This window comes from Dreissena polymorpha, chromosome 9, assembly GCF_020536995.1.
Source record: "Dreissena polymorpha isolate Duluth1 chromosome 9, UMN_Dpol_1.0, whole genome shotgun sequence".
NCBI lineage: Eukaryota > Metazoa > Mollusca > Bivalvia > Myida > Dreissenidae > Dreissena > Dreissena polymorpha.
The window spans coordinates 85,622,902-85,640,185 of record NC_068363.1 but is presented as its reverse complement, the minus strand read 5'-3'; the positions used below and the strand labels follow the sequence as shown (position 1 = coordinate 85,640,185).

Sequence of the window (17,284 nt, the reverse complement as noted above, 5' to 3'; positions counted from 1 at the left end):
TTATAAATTTATATAAAATGTGTAAAAAAATTGTTATACATATATTTCAATATAAATATAAAAAAAAGTTAAGAAGAACATATGTTGAAAAATGCGAAATTAGACAGATATTTAATTCTGAAATTGAAAATGTCTGTATACTACAATTGAATTCGCCAGCATATGTATCGTGCATGTACGATGTGAATCTAAATTTAGTTTTACAGATCAATTTAATTTCCTGCAACAATGTCTATTCATACGACACACAAACACTAACTCCGATCCAAATAAACAGACGAATGCTTCGGTTATTGTAGGAAAAAATGTACGAAATATCTTCGTCACAATCGGCTCGGGGCACTAATTTGTCTTTGCTGCATTTTATGAAATTCGTCTTCAATGTATACTTTTTCTTGCCTATTTTGTGTTATTATAACATATTTTTATAATATATTACAATTTAACCCATAAAAATCGTGCAGTCTCACTTTAAAATGGAAGGCCCAGCTAAGAGAAAGATGGTTGTATTAAAATGGTGGGACCAGCTAAGAGAAAGAGAGTTGTATGAAATGGAAGGACCAGCTAAGAGAAAGAGTATGGTATTAAGGTTACATTACACTAAATTATTTGTATCTCTTTGTGGTCCATTGAAAGAAGTGCCTCTTTCTTAGAGTCCCTTTTTTCTTCAGTTTTAAAAGCAATTTAATGATCACACCTAAGCTTTTTGTGATTATTTCGTGCATTCTATGTGTGTCTGCAACATTTTGGTGCATTTCATTGGGGATTATGTTGCAAGATGAATGTTTGGGCAGTGTTTATTGACATACAGAGTGTTTGTCGAAATTTTACTTCTGAAACTCTTTTTTCCGAGACTGCTTGCCTTAGGGCAAATTTTACTTTCTAAAAAGTTGAGAGACCATATACATTTGATTGTATTAATTGAAAGAAGACAGATTCCTCTCTAAAATGAAGCTGCATGGTCTTGCAAAAATTGATATTAGGAAATACATAAAATATGCATGCTTTGAAAGTTGGCAGTTTTATGATGGAACCCTATGGGAAATGAAATTAGAGTAATAAAAACCTTAAAATGGAGGGACCAGCTGAAAGAATGCTGGTTGCAATAAAATGCAGGGACCAGCTATAATATAATAAGAGAAAGAGTGTTGTATAAAGATTGAGGGATCTACTGGAAGAAAGAAGGTTGTATTAAACTGCTCAGTTACGCATTTTGACGCGCTTGAAGTCCATTTGACAAAAAATAAAATTAAAGACCCGTTTTGATGGATTTAAGTTTTTAAGGCTTCAATTACAACACGTTGATAGTGATGAGCAGCAAACAGCATAAAACCTGAGCAGGTTGCGAGTTATAAATATCAGGCTGTTCTGGTTTAATGCTGGTTGCATATAACCATTTTCACTTTGCTTCTTAGTAAAAAAGGGTTTATAAAAACATATATATGATTGAAAATATGACCCCATGACTTTGTCATTTTATTGTCAGCTAAGACAATAAAAAAAAATTAAAGACACTTAGATTATAATTACAAACTTAGATACTGATGAGCAGCAAACAGCATAAAATCTGAACAGGTTACGAGTAACCCACAGGCTGTTCTGGTTTCATGCTGGTTGCACATAGCCATTTTCACTTTGCTTCTGAGTAGAAAAGGGTTTATAAAAACATATTCATGATTGAAAAATATGACTCCATGACTATGAAATATTCTGTAGGTCAATTTTAGTCTTAATTAAAAATCAGAATTTAATCTAATAAGTGCATGTTACAAAAATTCTTTTTGGTCAATATGCAAAATTAATAAATATATACCCTGGTATTAACAGGGTCTATTAAATTCTGATTCATGCACCTTTTCAATAATGGCCAAAGCTAATTGCAATGCCCAACTAGCCAACTTGTATTCTTAGCATGCCTAATGAAGGACTGTATAACAAGATTTGATTTATAATCAGAAATCTAAGATATAATTGACTGATGGGTTTTTTATGCATAATCATTTGTAAGCTTTCAACAATTTTTGTAAGGAGGGCATCCCTTAACAGCCCTAGAAGGGGTGGTTATGATTACTGTGGTGCAGAGCTCCAGATAAGAGGCCTATCTGCGTATTTACACATTGAAAAACAAGAGCACCGCATTGCGGGTGCAGACCGCTCATCTATTTTTCTTTTTAAAGGTGTAGGGACCTATCTCAATTTCAATCAAAAAGGAGGGAGGGGTGGAGTGTGGGGTATATAGTGTGGGGGTGTGGTCATTTATTACATTATCTTCCAAAAATGCAAATAATGCAAAAAAAATATATATTTTTTTTTGGGGGGGGGGGGGGGGATTATTAGGTGGGATGGATGGACAGTATTTCAAAAATAAAATAATAAAAATAAATATTTGTGTTTTTTAACCATGTTTGAAAAAAACAAGAGATGTGTTTGTCAGAAACACAATGCCCCCTATTGCGCTGCTTTGAAAAATTTTGTTTTTGTTTTTTTTACCTTTGACCTTGAAGGATGACCTTGACCTTGAACTTCCACCACTCAAAATGTGCAGCTTTATGAGAACGCCACATTGAAATATTGTTTTTTTGACCTTTGACCTTGAAGGATGACCTTGACCTTGAAAGATGACCTTGACCTTGAACTTCCACCACTCAAAATGTGCAGCTTCATTATAACACCGCTTTGAAATTATTATCTTTTTGACCTTGAAGGATGACCTTGACCTTGAAGAATGGCCTTGACCTTGAACTTCCACCACTCTAAATGTGCAGCTTCATGAGAATGCCGCTTTGATATATATTTTTTTACCTTTAACCTTGAAGGATGACCTTGACCTTGAAGGATGACCTTGACCTTGAACTTCCACCACTCAAAATGTGCAGCTTCATGAGAATGCCGCTTTGAAATTTTTTATTATTTTTTTTACCTGGAAGGATGACCTTGACCTTGAACTTCCACCACTCAAAATGTGCAGCTTCATGATAACGCCTCTTTGATTTTTTTATTTTGTTTGACCTTTGACCTTGAAGGATGACCTTGACCTTGAAGGATGACCTTGACCTTGAAGGATGACCTTGACCTTTCACCACTCAAAATGTGCAGCTTCATGAAAACGCCGCTTTGAATTATTTTTTTTTACCTTTGACCTTGAAGGATGACCTTAACCTTGAAGAATGACCTTTACCTTGAACTTCCACCACTCAAAATGTGCAGCTTCATGAGAACTACACTTTGAAAATATTATTTGTTTTTTACCTTGAAGGATGACCTTGACCTTGAACTTCCACCACTCAAAATGTGCAGCTTCATGCATGTCAAATATCAAGTTGCTATCTTCAATATTAAACTAGAGCTTTGTCACAGATGTGACGAATACCCCCACATGCCGCATTGACACATAATATTTTGCATGTCGTCTTCACAAATAACAGCGGACACCATGCTTCAATTTTTAAAACGCACTAAGTGACCCCTTGACCTAGTTTTTTACCATGAAACGCCCATGTTCTAACTTGGCCTTAAGATCATCTCCATAAAACTTCTGACCAAGTTTGGTGAAGATTGGATGTAAACTACTTGAATTAGAGAGCGGACACCACGCTGAATGTTCAAAAATGCACTAAGTGACCCCGTGACCTAGTTTTTGGCCCAGAATGGCCCATTGTTCAAACTTGTCCTAGAGATCATTTAGATAAAACTTGTGACCAAGTTTGGTGAGGATTGGATGAAAACTACTTGAATTAGAGAGCGGACAACATGGTGAGGTTTAAAATGCACTAAGATACCCCATGACCTAGTTTTTTACCCGGCATGACCCATATTCTAACTTGACCTAGACATCATCTAGATACAACTTCTGACCAAGTTTGGTAAAGATTGGATGAAAACTACTTGAATTAGAGAGCGGACAACATTGTGATGTTTAAAACGCCCTAAGTGACCCTGTGACCTTGTTTTTGACCCGCCATGACCCATATTCAAACTTGCCCTAGACATTATCAAGATACAACTTCTGACCAATTTTGGTGAAGATTGGATAAAAACTACTTGAATAAGGGAGCGGACAACATGGTGAGGTTTAAAACACACTAAGTGACCTCGTGACCTAGTTTTTGACCCGGCATTGCCCATGTTCGAACTTGACCTACATATCATCTAGTTACAACTTCTGACCAAGTGTGGTGAAGATCGGATTTAAACTACTTGAAATAGAGAGCGGACACCATGCTCAATATGTAAAACGTACTAAGTGACCCCATGACCTAGTTTTTGACCCGGCAAGGCTCATATCCGAACTTGGCCTTAAGATCATCAAGATACAACTTTTGACCAAGTTTGGTGAAGATCGGATGAAAACTACTTGAATTAGAGAGCGGACAACATGCTGAATGTTTAAAACGCACAAAGTGACCCTGTGCCCTAGTTTTTGACCCGGCAAGGCCCATTTTCGAACTTGGCCTTAAGATCATCTAGATACAACTTCTGACCAAGTTAAGTGAAGATCGGATGAAAACTACCTGAATTAGAGAGCGGACAACATGCTGAATGTTTAAAACGCACTAAGTGACCCCGTGACCTAGTTTTTGACCCGACAAGGCCCATGTTCGAACTTGGCCTAGACATCACGTAGATACAACTTCTGACCAAGTTTGGTGAAGATCGGATGAAAACTACTTGAATTAGAGAGTGGACACTTAATACGGACCGACAGACAAGTTCACTCCTATATACCCCCCTAAACTTCGTTTTCGGGGGTATAAAAAGTTATGGCCAATGTTAAAGTTTTCGGACGGACAGACGCCAATTATTTGACAATTGACCTTGAAGGATGACCTTCACCTTTCACCACTCAAAATGTTCAGCTCTATGAGATACACATGCATGCCAAATATCAAGTTGCTATCTTCAATATTGAAAAAGTTATGGCCAACATTAAAGTTTTCGGACGGACAGACACCATAAATTTGACATTTGACCTTGAAGGATGACCTTCACCTTTCACCACTCAAAATGTGCAGCTCCATGAGATACACATGCATGCCAAATATCAAGTTGCTATCTTCAAAAGTGAAAAAGTTATGGCCAATGTTAATTTTTTTTTCGGACAGACTGACTGATATACTGGGATTCAGTGGGGGGGGGGGATTCGGGGGGGAGGGGGGGGGGGGGGAGGCGTGGGGGATGGTTTTGGTTGAGTCAATTGTGATATGTCAGGTAAGAGATGTTTTGTCAAAGTATCAATCGAATCTAATCATAAATAAAGAAGCTATGGCAAATTTAGCAAAATTTAATAATTTGACCTTGAGAGTCAAGGTCATTCAAAGGTCAAGGTAAAATTCAACTTGCCAGGTACAGTACCCTCATGATAGCATGAAAGCATTTGAAGTTTAAAAGCAATAGCCTTGATACTTTAGAAGTAAAGTGGATCTAAACACAAAATGTTACCATATATTCAAAGTTACTAAGTCAAAAAAGGGCCATAATTCCGTAAAAATGACAACCAGAGTTATGCAACTTGTCCTTTACTGTCCCCTTATGATAGTTTGCGAGTGTTCCAAGTATAAAAGCAATATCTATGATACTTTAGGGGTAAAGTGGACCAAAACACAAAACTTAACCAAATTTTCAAGTATAAAGGGCCCATAATTCTGTCAAAATGCCAGTCAGAGTTACATAACTTTGCCTGCACAGTCCCCTTACGCTAGTTAGTAAGTGTTGCAAGTATGAAAGCAATAGCTTTGATACTTTAGGAAACAAGGGCTGTTTGTAAAACATGCATGCCCCCCATATGGGCTGTCAGTTGTAGTGGCAGCCATTGTGTGAATACGTTTTTTGTCACTGTGACCTTGACCTTTGACCTAATGTAAGATATCATCCGGAAACCATTGTACTCTTTCGAGTCACTGTGACCTTGACCTTTGACCTAGTGACCTGAAAATCAATAGGGGTCATCTGCCAGTCATGATCAATGTACCTATGAAGTTTCATGATTCTAGGCGTAAGCATTCTTGAGTTTTCATCCGGAAACCATTTTACTATTTCGAGTAACTGTGACCTTGACCTTTGACCTTGTGACCTAACAAGAGCAGTCAGAGGACAGCGCGCTGGACTATTCGAGTGCTAGACTGTATAACGTAAGCCATCATGGGGAAATTGTTCATATTCAATAATTTATTAGACGATCTTTCAAAAATAAAAAAAGGAAAAACATTTTTTTTTTGGGGGGGGGGGGGGGGGGGGCGGGCGTAGGGGGGTGAGAGGGGGGTATAATGTGGGGTGTAATAATTTATTAGATGTTTAAAAAAAAAATGGGGGGGGGGGTGGGGGGTAGGGGGGAGTGAGAGGGGGGTATAATGTGGGGTTTGGTAATTTATTAGATGTTTAAAAAAAAAAAGGGGGGTGGGAGGTAGGGGGGGATGAGAGGGGGTATAATGTGGGGTGTGGTAATTTATTAGATGTTTGAAAAAAAATGTTTTTTTTTTGGGGGGGGTGAGTGGGGGGGGGGTGGGGGGTGAGAGGGGGGTATAATATGGGGTGTGGTTATTTATTAGGTGTTTAAAAAAAATTGGGGGGGTAGGGGGGAGTGAGGGGGTATTATGTGGGGTGTGGTAATTTATTAGATGTTTAAAAAAAATTGCGGGGGGGGGGGGGGGTTTGGGGTGGGGGGGTTAGGGGGAGTGATAGGGGGGTATAATGTGGGGTGGGGTAATTAATTAGATGTTTAAACAAAATTGGGGGGATGGGGGGAAGGGGGGTGGGGGTGTGAAAGGGGGGTATAATGTGGGGGGTGAAAGGGGGGGTATAATGTGGGGTGTGTGTGGTAATTTATTAGATGTTAAAAAAATATTAATTTTTTTTTGGGGGGGGGGCTGGGGGGTAGGGGGGGGGGGGGTGGGGGTAGGGGGGGTGGGGGTGAGAGGGGGGTATAATGTGGGGTGTGTGGTAATTTATTAGATGTTTAAAAAAAAATGGAGGGGTGAGGGGTAGGGGGGTGAGAGGGGGGTATAATGTGGGATGTGGTAATTTATTAGATGTTAAAAAAATTGAGGGGGGGTGGGGGGGGTAGGGGGGAGTGAGATGTGGGGTGGGGTAATTTATTAGATGTTTTAAAAAAAATTGGGGGGAGTGGGGGGGGGTAGGGGGGGAGTGAGAGGGGGTATAATGTGGGGTGGGGTAATTTATTAGATGTTTAAAAAAAATGGGGGGGGGGGGGTGAGGTTGGGGGGGGGAAATATAGGTTGGGGTGATGTTGGTAAACAAGTATGCAAAATATAAAAGCAATATGTCAAGGGACAATGAAAAAAAAACACAAATGATCTCACACTGACATGAACAAATATCCTCTATTTATTAAACATTAAATTTAAACTTTTTGCATTTGTTTCCCCTGTAGATAAGAAAGATAAAATAGTGTATTACCTCCCCTGTCCTGCTTTTATTTATATTAATTAACAAAATTAAACATTAACACAATATTTAATATACAAAATATACAAAAAATCTCATATTCTGATAATATTTTTACTGATCCACTTTATTTTACTTAAATGATGATGTTTCATTGGACTGATAATTATAGATTTAGGATTACAGACCAGTTGCTTCAGTTATATTGTTCAGAGTTCGCCCTGTTGGCCGCATATGTGTTCTTAAGTTATCATCCAAAAACCATTTTTCTATTTCAGGTCACCGTGACCTTGACCTTTGATCTAGTGACCTGAAAATCAATAGGGGTCATCTGCGAGTCATGATCAATGTACCTATGAAGTTTCATGATCCTAGGCCCGAGCGTTCTTGAGTTATCATCCGGAAACCACGGTGGACGGACCGACCGACAGACCTACATGTGCAAAGCAATATACCCACTCTTCTTCGAAGGGGGGCATAAAAAGTGGACCTAAACACAAAACTTAACCAAATTTTCAATTTTCTAAGTATAAAAAGGGCACATAATTCTGTCAAAATGCCAGTCAGAGTTACATAACTTTGCCTGCACAGTCCCCTTATGATAGTAGTAAGTGTTGCAAGTATGAAAGCAATAGCTTTGATACTTAAGGAATAAAATGGACCTAAACACAAAACTTAAGCAAAATTTTCAATTTTCTAAGTATAATCAAAGCGCTGAAGGCACTGAAGATGTTCGCTATTGCATAATTTAACACGCAATTCATTTTTCAAAATCAATCGCAAGTTTGAAATGAACACACGCCATTCAACTTAAAAAAGTGTGTGTCATAGCGCACGGGTCGAGTTTTGTGTGCACTTTTTATCATCCTTATTATTTCATAGAAATAACTAAGACAAAATAAAAACAGCATGCTTTTTTGGAAGTTCTGAAAGCAAAGAAAGTATGATGAAAATGGTAATGAGAACTTAATATAAAGAAAATTTGCAGTCACCATCATATTAAAGGAATATTTTTTCTAATATCAAATGACTATCTCACCAAGAATATAAATTCATAATGAAAGTTCCGTGTACAAAACTTTTGATTTTTGACACCATATACAAATTCAAAATATACAATAATCTTCGTATCTTGTATATGGAGGAATAAAAGTATATAAACATTGCTGTTTATGCTTTACTTGTTACCCGAGCAGTTCACACGGTGTCAACAACGCTAACATAAACATAGGTATAGAGCACTAATGCGCTTTTAGGCGAAGCTGTTTCAGTATTCATCTTAGTGACTTTAACATAACGCCAACAGACACGCATGAATATTTTCGAATATTTAATAAGCTGATTCGAGATACAACCTCTGAATTTTTGCTACATCACTGCGTATGTGCTCAATTCAAAGGATGTAGCACTGTTCAGTGTAAGAAATTCCGGACTACTCTCTGTATGCTCAAACGACACAAATTGTGGCCCTGTTACAATTACGCGTTACAATCCATCTCGCAGAATTTTAATTTCGCCTCCAAGATGAGAAAACAATCATTAGCGAAATAGTATAGTGTCACGATAAGAGAAAATCGTTTAATTATCATACCACAATGTTTGCCGTACTTGGTCAGCACGTCTGGAAATCATTCCTTAATGCGTCGATAGGCTGCCATTATTAACAAGTTTGCTATTTTGAATTCAATTTTGTATCAAAAAGCATTGTTTTTAAATGTGGGATTTTCAATTCGCAATGAGATTTGTAATGACCCTCGTCATGCGAAAATGGGTCTTATTCCATATGCGCCCTTCATATAAATAGCCCACTCAGCTATCCCTCCTTCTGGTAAGGAGAAACATAACATATTGAGTGATTTTAAAGTGAACAGCGTCGACTATGGCCTGACTGCGCAAGAGCACATGTTGGGTTTAACAAACGCTTGCCGAAACGCATAAGACCCATTTTCGCATGACGGCGCTATTGACGTGTGATTTAAATGTGACGAAAGAAAACTGCGTTTAAATCAAATATAAACATACGATATATTTCGATAATGAAGAAAGATACTCATAACAAGGCATATGAGGACACATATGAAGTGCTCTCCCGTAGTATATTTTTTATTTACTCACACTAATGTGTGGTTTGACAATGCTAACACACATTTCATGCGGTGAATATGCAGCTTACAAGTGAAAAACACAACACAATAGTTTAACTTTTGTTTAATTGTATTCAATTATTTAGAAAAGTAAATTGCTAACTTTATTTCAAAGTCGGCGTATACACCGACTACATTTTTAAAAGACATGTATTGTTATAAATATATTTCATATAATATATTTAGTTGTTTTCGGTTTTAGCGATTATAAAGCATTTTTCGAGGTTGCCTATAGTATGCCTGAGTAATTGATGAACTCATATCCAACTGTCAATGTATTGAGAACTGTGAATATAAACAAGCTAACCCTTCTACTAAGCTTCTACTATTGCGTTGCTAGCACCCGTAAATACAAAAGATCGCCGCTATGTGTTGAGAACCAAGAACGCTTTCCAGAAATACCCGATGCAGTAGCTTCAACGAGGTTATGAAACAGGTCATTCGTATTATTATTATAAATTATTTGTTATATTCGGGTTAAGCGATTATGGTTTTTTTTTTAGTCTATCGTATCGCTGAAGTTATTGTTGAACTTATGTTCAACGTTTTATAAATTGAGAATATAAGTAAGCGTCAACTTTTTCCCAAATCTCTCAATTTACGACCTGTACTACGTCATTGAGTTGTATGTGAGAGCGTAACCTATTGCGTTGTTATCGCCCGTAAACTTTCCTTTGTTTATCGACAGGCGCATATATTAATAGCCTCATATCATGAATGCCAAAACACCCGCGAAAAAGAACCACGTGACCAAATAGGACGCTAAACGCAAATACCATGCGACTACGACTTTAATTATGTAAGAACGCTCCGCAATTCCTCTGAAGCCGGGGCCTTGTGATTGCTTTTACGTAAAGAATTGACCTCTAACTGAAGTAAGCAAAGGAAACGCAGCACCTAATTGACCCATTCCTTCTATGTGCGAAGGCAGATTGAATTTTACTAATGTATGGTTTGCCTATTATAACACACATTATAATGCGGTAAATATGCGACTAAAAGTAAAAAACACTATAATTAAACTTTTGTTTTTAATTAAGTTATTTAGAAACCAAAATTCCAAACCTTATTTCAAAACAGCAAGACTACATTTTTTAGAGAATATTCTTGTTATATTTAAATGTTTTTTAACAGTTTCAGCGATAATGAATCATTTTTATGTTGTCTATCGTATCCCGGTAATAATTGTTGAACTCGTGGTCCACGTGTTATTAATTGAGACCTGTGAATATAAACAAGCGTAACCTTATACTAGTGCGTAATTCTCACCCGGACTCCCCTTTGTTTATCGCCAGCCTCAGATTTATGAATGAGATGAGCGAAAATACTACGTCACGCAGACGCAGCAGAAAGTGGACTATTTTAATCATTCATAAACAATCTCCTCCGCGACACATGCAATACGATCATTGTTTTTTTTATTCTTTTCTATAAAACACCATTCAAAACTATTGCATTTAACACGATATTAATATAATGTTTCCATTTGTGAATAAACATAATTGGAGAACTCAAACCTTTTGCATAAATTATACAACTCTTTCTTCGCGCGTAGTGTAAGCGGGAATTGGGCTAATCATACCCAGGCCGTATCGACCTGAATTTTACACCAAGCACATTAGACGGTCGCTAAAGCGACCATCTAAAAAGGGCACATAATTCTGTCAAAATGGAAGCCAGAGTTATCTAACTTTGCCTGCCCAGTCCCCTCATGATAGTAAGTAAGTGTACCAAGTTTGAATGCAATAGCATTGATACTTTATGAGAAGAGTGGACCTAAACGCAAAACTTAACCGGACGCTGATGCCAAGGTGATGACAATAGCTCATTTTTTTTTTCAAAAAATAGATGAGCTAAAAACACATTAAAAATCGACCCAGTACGTAACAAAACGCATTACAAATCTTGGTACGTATTTTATATTGATTAAAGTGCGTAACCCGTTTAACCAATAATCCAGTTGAGTTTTTAGTGTAAGTTGAACTTTGATTCAAAAGTAAGTCAATCAAAATAAGCTTGTAACAAGGGCTGTTTGTAAAACATGGCTTTTGCATGCCCCCCATATGGGCTCTCCGTTGTAGTGACAGCCATTGTGTGAATATGTTTTTTGTCACTGTGACCTTGACCTTTGACCTAGTGACCTGAAAATCTATAGGGGTCATCTGCCAGTCATGCTCAATGTACCTATGAAGTTTTATGATCCTAGCCATAAGCGTTCTTGAGTTATCATCCAGAAACCATTTTACTATTTTGGGTCACCGTGACCTTGACCTTTGTCCTAGTGACCTCAAAATCAATAGGGGTCATCTGCGAGTCATGATCAATGTACCTATGAAGTTTCATGATCCTAGGCCCAAGCGTTCTTGAGTTATCATCAGGAAACAACCTGGTGGACGGACCGACAGACCAACATGAGCAAAGCAATATACCCCCTCTTCTTCGAAGGGGGGCATAATAAAAATGGCGGCCCATCATGTTTGTGGATCAAAAACGGTACGTTTTAAGCGACCTGCGGCTCCTGCAGGAATATTTTTAAAGAAAGTCTGTTCATATCGTCATTTTAAATTCATTCTGTTTGCATTTAATAATATAAATAACAAATATTAATATTTATAGATTAAACACACCATTTACTTTGTCAGTTTTCTATGGAAATGGAAAATACTCCTAACTATTCCTAAATACCCTTCATGGTTGAAACAAAGGAGTAAAATACGCTTTAACAATAATATCAGGGAATGAAATACCCTTAAGACTAAATCCTTATCTGGAGCTCTGCTGTGGTATTTCTCCAATGACTTACATGTTCCATAACTATATCTGCTGCCCTGGCAGACCTTGGTTGTGCTACACGGCATGCGGCAGCACTCGGCACAGTCCCAGGACTCTGGGTTGGCAGTCTTACAAACCTTCAGATGGGCAGGCATCCACAACTGTTTTGTCTGCAATACATTCACTGGGCGAGTCTGGAATAAAAGTTTATTGAATACATTCTTAAACAGAACACGTGATATTCTTAGAACATCAATAGAAGGTTAGTTAGCCAAAAAGAAATACTCACATCTTCCATCATTTATATAAATTTTCCTCAAATGGTTTTATACACCAATTTTCAGCTTTAAAAAAAATATGTCATGAAATGTCAAGATGTTTATTTTCTTGATCATCCTTTGATTGCATCATACATATTTTAGTTTATGTAAGCAGCCCACATGTTCTCATGTTAGGGTTCTCTAGAGAAACATAGTGTCAATGATAGGGTTAAGGTTTCATATAGGTTCAAAGTAAAGGGTTATGGATCCCTATAGAAACTAATGTCAGGAATAGGGTAAAGGTTTCATATAGGTTCAAAGTAAAGGGTTAGGGTTCCCTAGAGACACTAGTGTCAGATATAGGGTAACGGTTTCATATAGGTTTAAAGTAAAGGGTTAGGGATCCCTAGAGAAACTAATGTCAAGAATAGGGTTAATGTTTCATATAGGTTCAAAGTAAAGGGTTAGGGATCCCTAGAGAAACTAATGTCAAGAATAGGGTTAATGTTTCATATAGGATCAAAGAAAAGGGTTAGGGATCCCTAGAGAAACTAATGTCAAGAATAGGGTTAATGTTTCATATAGGTTCAAAGTAAAGGGTTAGGGATCCCTAAGGAAACTAATGTCAAGAATAGGGTTAAGGTTTCATATAGGTTCAAAGTAAAGGGTTAGGGATCCCTAGAGAAACTAGTGTAAAGCATAGGGTTAAGGTTTCATATAGGTTCAAAGTATAGGGTTATGGATCCCTAGAAGTTCTAATGTCAAGAATAGGGTATAGGTTTTAATAGGTTCAAAGTAAAGGGTTAGGGATCCCTAGAGAAACTAATGTCAAGAATAGGGTAAATGGTTCATATAGGTTCAAAGTAAAGGGTTAGGGATCACTATAGAAACTTATATCAAGAATAGGGTTAATATTTCATATAGGTTCAAAGAAAAGGGTTAGGGATCCCTAGAGAAACTAATGTCAAGAATAGGGTTAATGTTTCATATAGGTTCAAATTAAAGGGTTAGGGATCCCTAGAGAAACTAATGTCAAGAATAGGGTTTATGTTTCATATAGGTTCAAAGTATAGGGTTAGGGATCCCTTGAGAAACTAATGTCAAGAATAGGATTAATGTTTCATATAGGTTCAAAGTAAAGGGTTAGGGATCCCTAGAGAAACTAATGTCAAGAATAGGGTTAATGTTTCATATAGGTTCAAAGTAAAGTGTTAGGGATCCCTAGACAAACAAATTTTTATAGTAAAATTCATTTTAATTAGTAATTACTTACCTGCTATCTAATTGCTACTTACTCCGAAGGATCGTAATTTATCCGGAAACTTTCTGTCCGAAGAATCCCACACTTTTCATGAACCCATCAGGTCAGGTCAGAACGGTCACATAGTGCCGTGTAGCCGTATAACCAAAACGGGATATTACCCAGAAATCACTCTTATTCCAATAAACAATATGAAAATATTAGACGAAGAGCTGGGTGGGAGGTGGGACTTACCGATAGCAGGTAAGTAATTACTAATTAAAATGAATTTTACTATAAAAATTTGTTTTAATAGCTTAATTACGTTACCTGCTATCTAATTGCTGACTTTGCAGCTGCGGCGGGAAGGTTCGCGAAAATCTCCCCATCACAGCGGAACCCATATCTCGGGTTCTCAGCTAATCTTCATTATTACGGTATTAACTTAATTCACGGATAAGCGTAATATACCTATGCCGTAGAAGATACTACCGTTTGTGCAACCACAAGGTGGGGGCCCAACAAATACAAGTTGTCCTGTTGGCACTCCAGAGAACGAAGATAAAAAGATGAAAAAGTGGTCTGAGTTCTCCAGAAAGCAGCTTGAAGCACGTCAGAGAGTGGGGTATGATTAATATACGCCCACGAAGCCGACATTGCTCGTAATTCATGCGGTCTAATCTTAAAAAGGGATGAATCCCTTGAAGAAAGAGAAGAGTAAGCCCTTTTTATAGTCGAGGCTACCCAACGGGAAATAGAAGCCGCAGACACATTGCCCCCCCCTTTTAAGGGAATGAAGAGTCTCTTGCGAGAACCTAGAATAGACTTAACTCTACTAAGATAGAACTTTAAAGACCTGACAGGGCAGAGGAGTCTTCATCTTCATTTCCACAAGTTCTAGAAAGACTTGGGACCTTGAAGGGTTTAGAAGCCATTGAGGGGAGTTGATTTTTAGCAAGGAATCCTGGCTGACACAACAAAGTGACAGAGCCATCGGAGTCATCAAAACCAAGATGGCTTTCTTCGATAGAAAGAGCATGAATTTCACTTCTACGTTTGGATGAAGCCATGGTAAGAAGGAAAACGGTCTTCCAGGTTAGGAACTGTAAAGAAGCCTGATTAAGGGGTTCATAGGGAGCTTAAATAAGCGATCCAAGAACACAAGCCAAATCCCATTTGGGGGTAAGAGAACGAGACACAGGACATTTAAGTTCCATGGCTCGGATCAGTTCCGAAATGGCTGGGTCAGTTCAGACTTGTGATGACTTACGAAAAGCCAAGGTATGCGAAAGCACAGATCTGTATCCTTTGATGGAGCTAAGAGAAAGTGTCTTATCATCAAAGAGATAGATTAGAAAATCCGCTATGTGTCTAGCAGAGGGATTGAGGGGATCAATTTTCCCTCGAACACACCAATTAGAGAAGAGTTTCCAGTGAGCATCATAGACTGCTCTGGTGGACTTTCTCCTTGCAGAGGTAACGAGCGTTGAAGCCCTGACAGAAAAGCGTTTCTTCTGCAGGGATTGCCTGATAACGGCCAGACGTGTAAGTGGAACATGTCTGGATCCACGTGAAGTCTGCCTCTCTGAGATAGGAGATCTGACCTGTGCGGGAGTTCCCTGGGAAATTCGCACAGGAGACCGAGAAGGTCGTTGAACCAGGATCTCCTGGGCCACCAAGGGGCTATCATGAGGATCTGGCAAGAGCTCACACTGATTTTCCCTAAGATTTGTGGAATTAGAATGGGTGGGGGATAAGCGTAAGCGTCCAGTTGATCCCAATCGAACGAAAGCGCGTCTACTGCCCATGCTGCTGGTTCGTACACTGGACTCACATACAGAGGAAGTCTGTGGTTGTCTCTGGTCGCAAACAGGTCGACCAGTGGATAACCGAATGTGAGGAAAATCTGGTTGGCCACTTCCTGATGAAGTGTCCACTCCGATGGAAGTAACAGGTGTTTGCAAGACAAACCGTCCGCCAGGACAAAAGAGAGAGACGTTGAGGCTCTTGCAAAGAACAAGTAAGTTCATTGTTTCCAGATACAGGGAGTGAGAGTGTGTACCGCCCTGTTTCTGGATGTAAGCCACAACTGATGTGTTGTCTGTCGATACCATCACACAGGAGTCCCGAAGATGTGATTGGAATTGAGAAACAGCTAGAAAGACTGCTCGCATTTCGAGATTGCAGATGAGACTCCTGAGGTGACCACAATCCTGATAAATGTCAGGCTGCGGGGTTCCAGGTGAGCGCCCCAACCTTCCATGCTCGCATCCGTTATGAGATGTAAAGAAGGTTGCGGGGAAAGAAGCGGTACTCCTGCCAACAGGGTCTCCTGGTCTAGCCACCATTGAAGGTGGGGGACTAAGGACGGAAGGATGGGAATCTGTGTTAGCAGATTGTCTGGAGACCATTTCCATCGAGCTGAGAGATAGTACTGAAGAGGACGTAGGAAGAGACGTCCCAACTGCACAAAGTCTGCTACAGAGCTCAGGATACTGTTGAGTGAGAGGAAATCTTGAGCTGTGATATGAGATTGCGACAGCACCCATCTGACCTTCAAAAGGAGGTCTAATACACTTTGCGGTGAGACCCTGACCCGATTGATGTGGGTCAGGAAATTCATTCCCACGAATATGAAATCCTGAGAGGGAATGAGGTCTGACTTGGCTGCATTGAGAAGGAGTCCTAAAGAGAGGAGCTCCTTCCAAGAGAACTCAAGGTGTAGCAGAAGCAGTCGACGATCGAGCTGGTGTAAGAGCCAATCGTCGAAATACTGAAGCAGTTGAACCCCGTGTAATCAGAGGTGTGCGCCCACTGAGGCCATGAGTTTGGTGAAAACTCGTGGAGCTGTGGCCAATCCAAAGGGCATCGCCCGAAACTGGTAGACCTGGCCTCGAAAGGAGAAGCACAGGTACTTCCGGTAGTTGGGATGGATAAGAACATGGAAGAATGCATCTTCCAGGTCCAAGGAAACCCCCCAGTGCATGGGTTTGATGGAGCGCCGAATGAAGGCAGGAGTCTCCATCTTGACAGTAGGTTTGACTAGAAACGTGTTGAACACTTTTAAGTCTATTACTGGTCTCCAGGAGCTGTTTTTCTTTTGAACAAGGAAAAGGCGACTGTAAAATCCTGGAGAACAAGGGTCGTGAACCCTTTCTACCGCCTGTTTTTCCAGGAGTCCGAGAATGGAGTCTGGAAGTTGTGGATGCGGAGATACCAGATCTATTGGGACGCGAGAGAGTGGGGGCCTTTTTTCGAATTGAAAAGTGAGGCCTTGTGTGACAAGGGAATGAACCCACGCGTCCGAAGTTATTTGGAGCCATCGATTTGCGAAGTGCATAAGTCTGGCCCCGACTGGTACCTCCGGCATCGGAGGTTGTGGCGGTAGAAAGGGGTATGACCTAGGGCTGACCTTTTGGAGGTCCACCCTTGCCGGAAGAAGGATTAAATGACTTCTTGTCCGCATT

General features: G+C 39.3%; 1 protein-coding gene across 4 annotated transcripts in view; it reads right to left on the bottom strand.

Annotated features, from left to right (window-relative positions):
* Window positions 1–17,284, bottom strand: part of LOC127846688 (pregnancy zone protein-like) — a 573,673-nt gene that overhangs the window by 879 nt on the left and 555,510 nt on the right. For all 4 annotated transcript variants that reach the window (XM_052378170.1, XM_052378172.1, XM_052378173.1 and 1 more), the window contains one exon: window positions 12,349–12,511. In XM_052378170.1, the coding sequence (XP_052234130.1) occupies window positions 12,447–12,511 (65 nt within the window). In that variant the 3' untranslated portion in view covers window positions 12,349–12,446. The remainder of the gene's footprint in view (window positions 1–12,348; window positions 12,512–17,284) is intronic.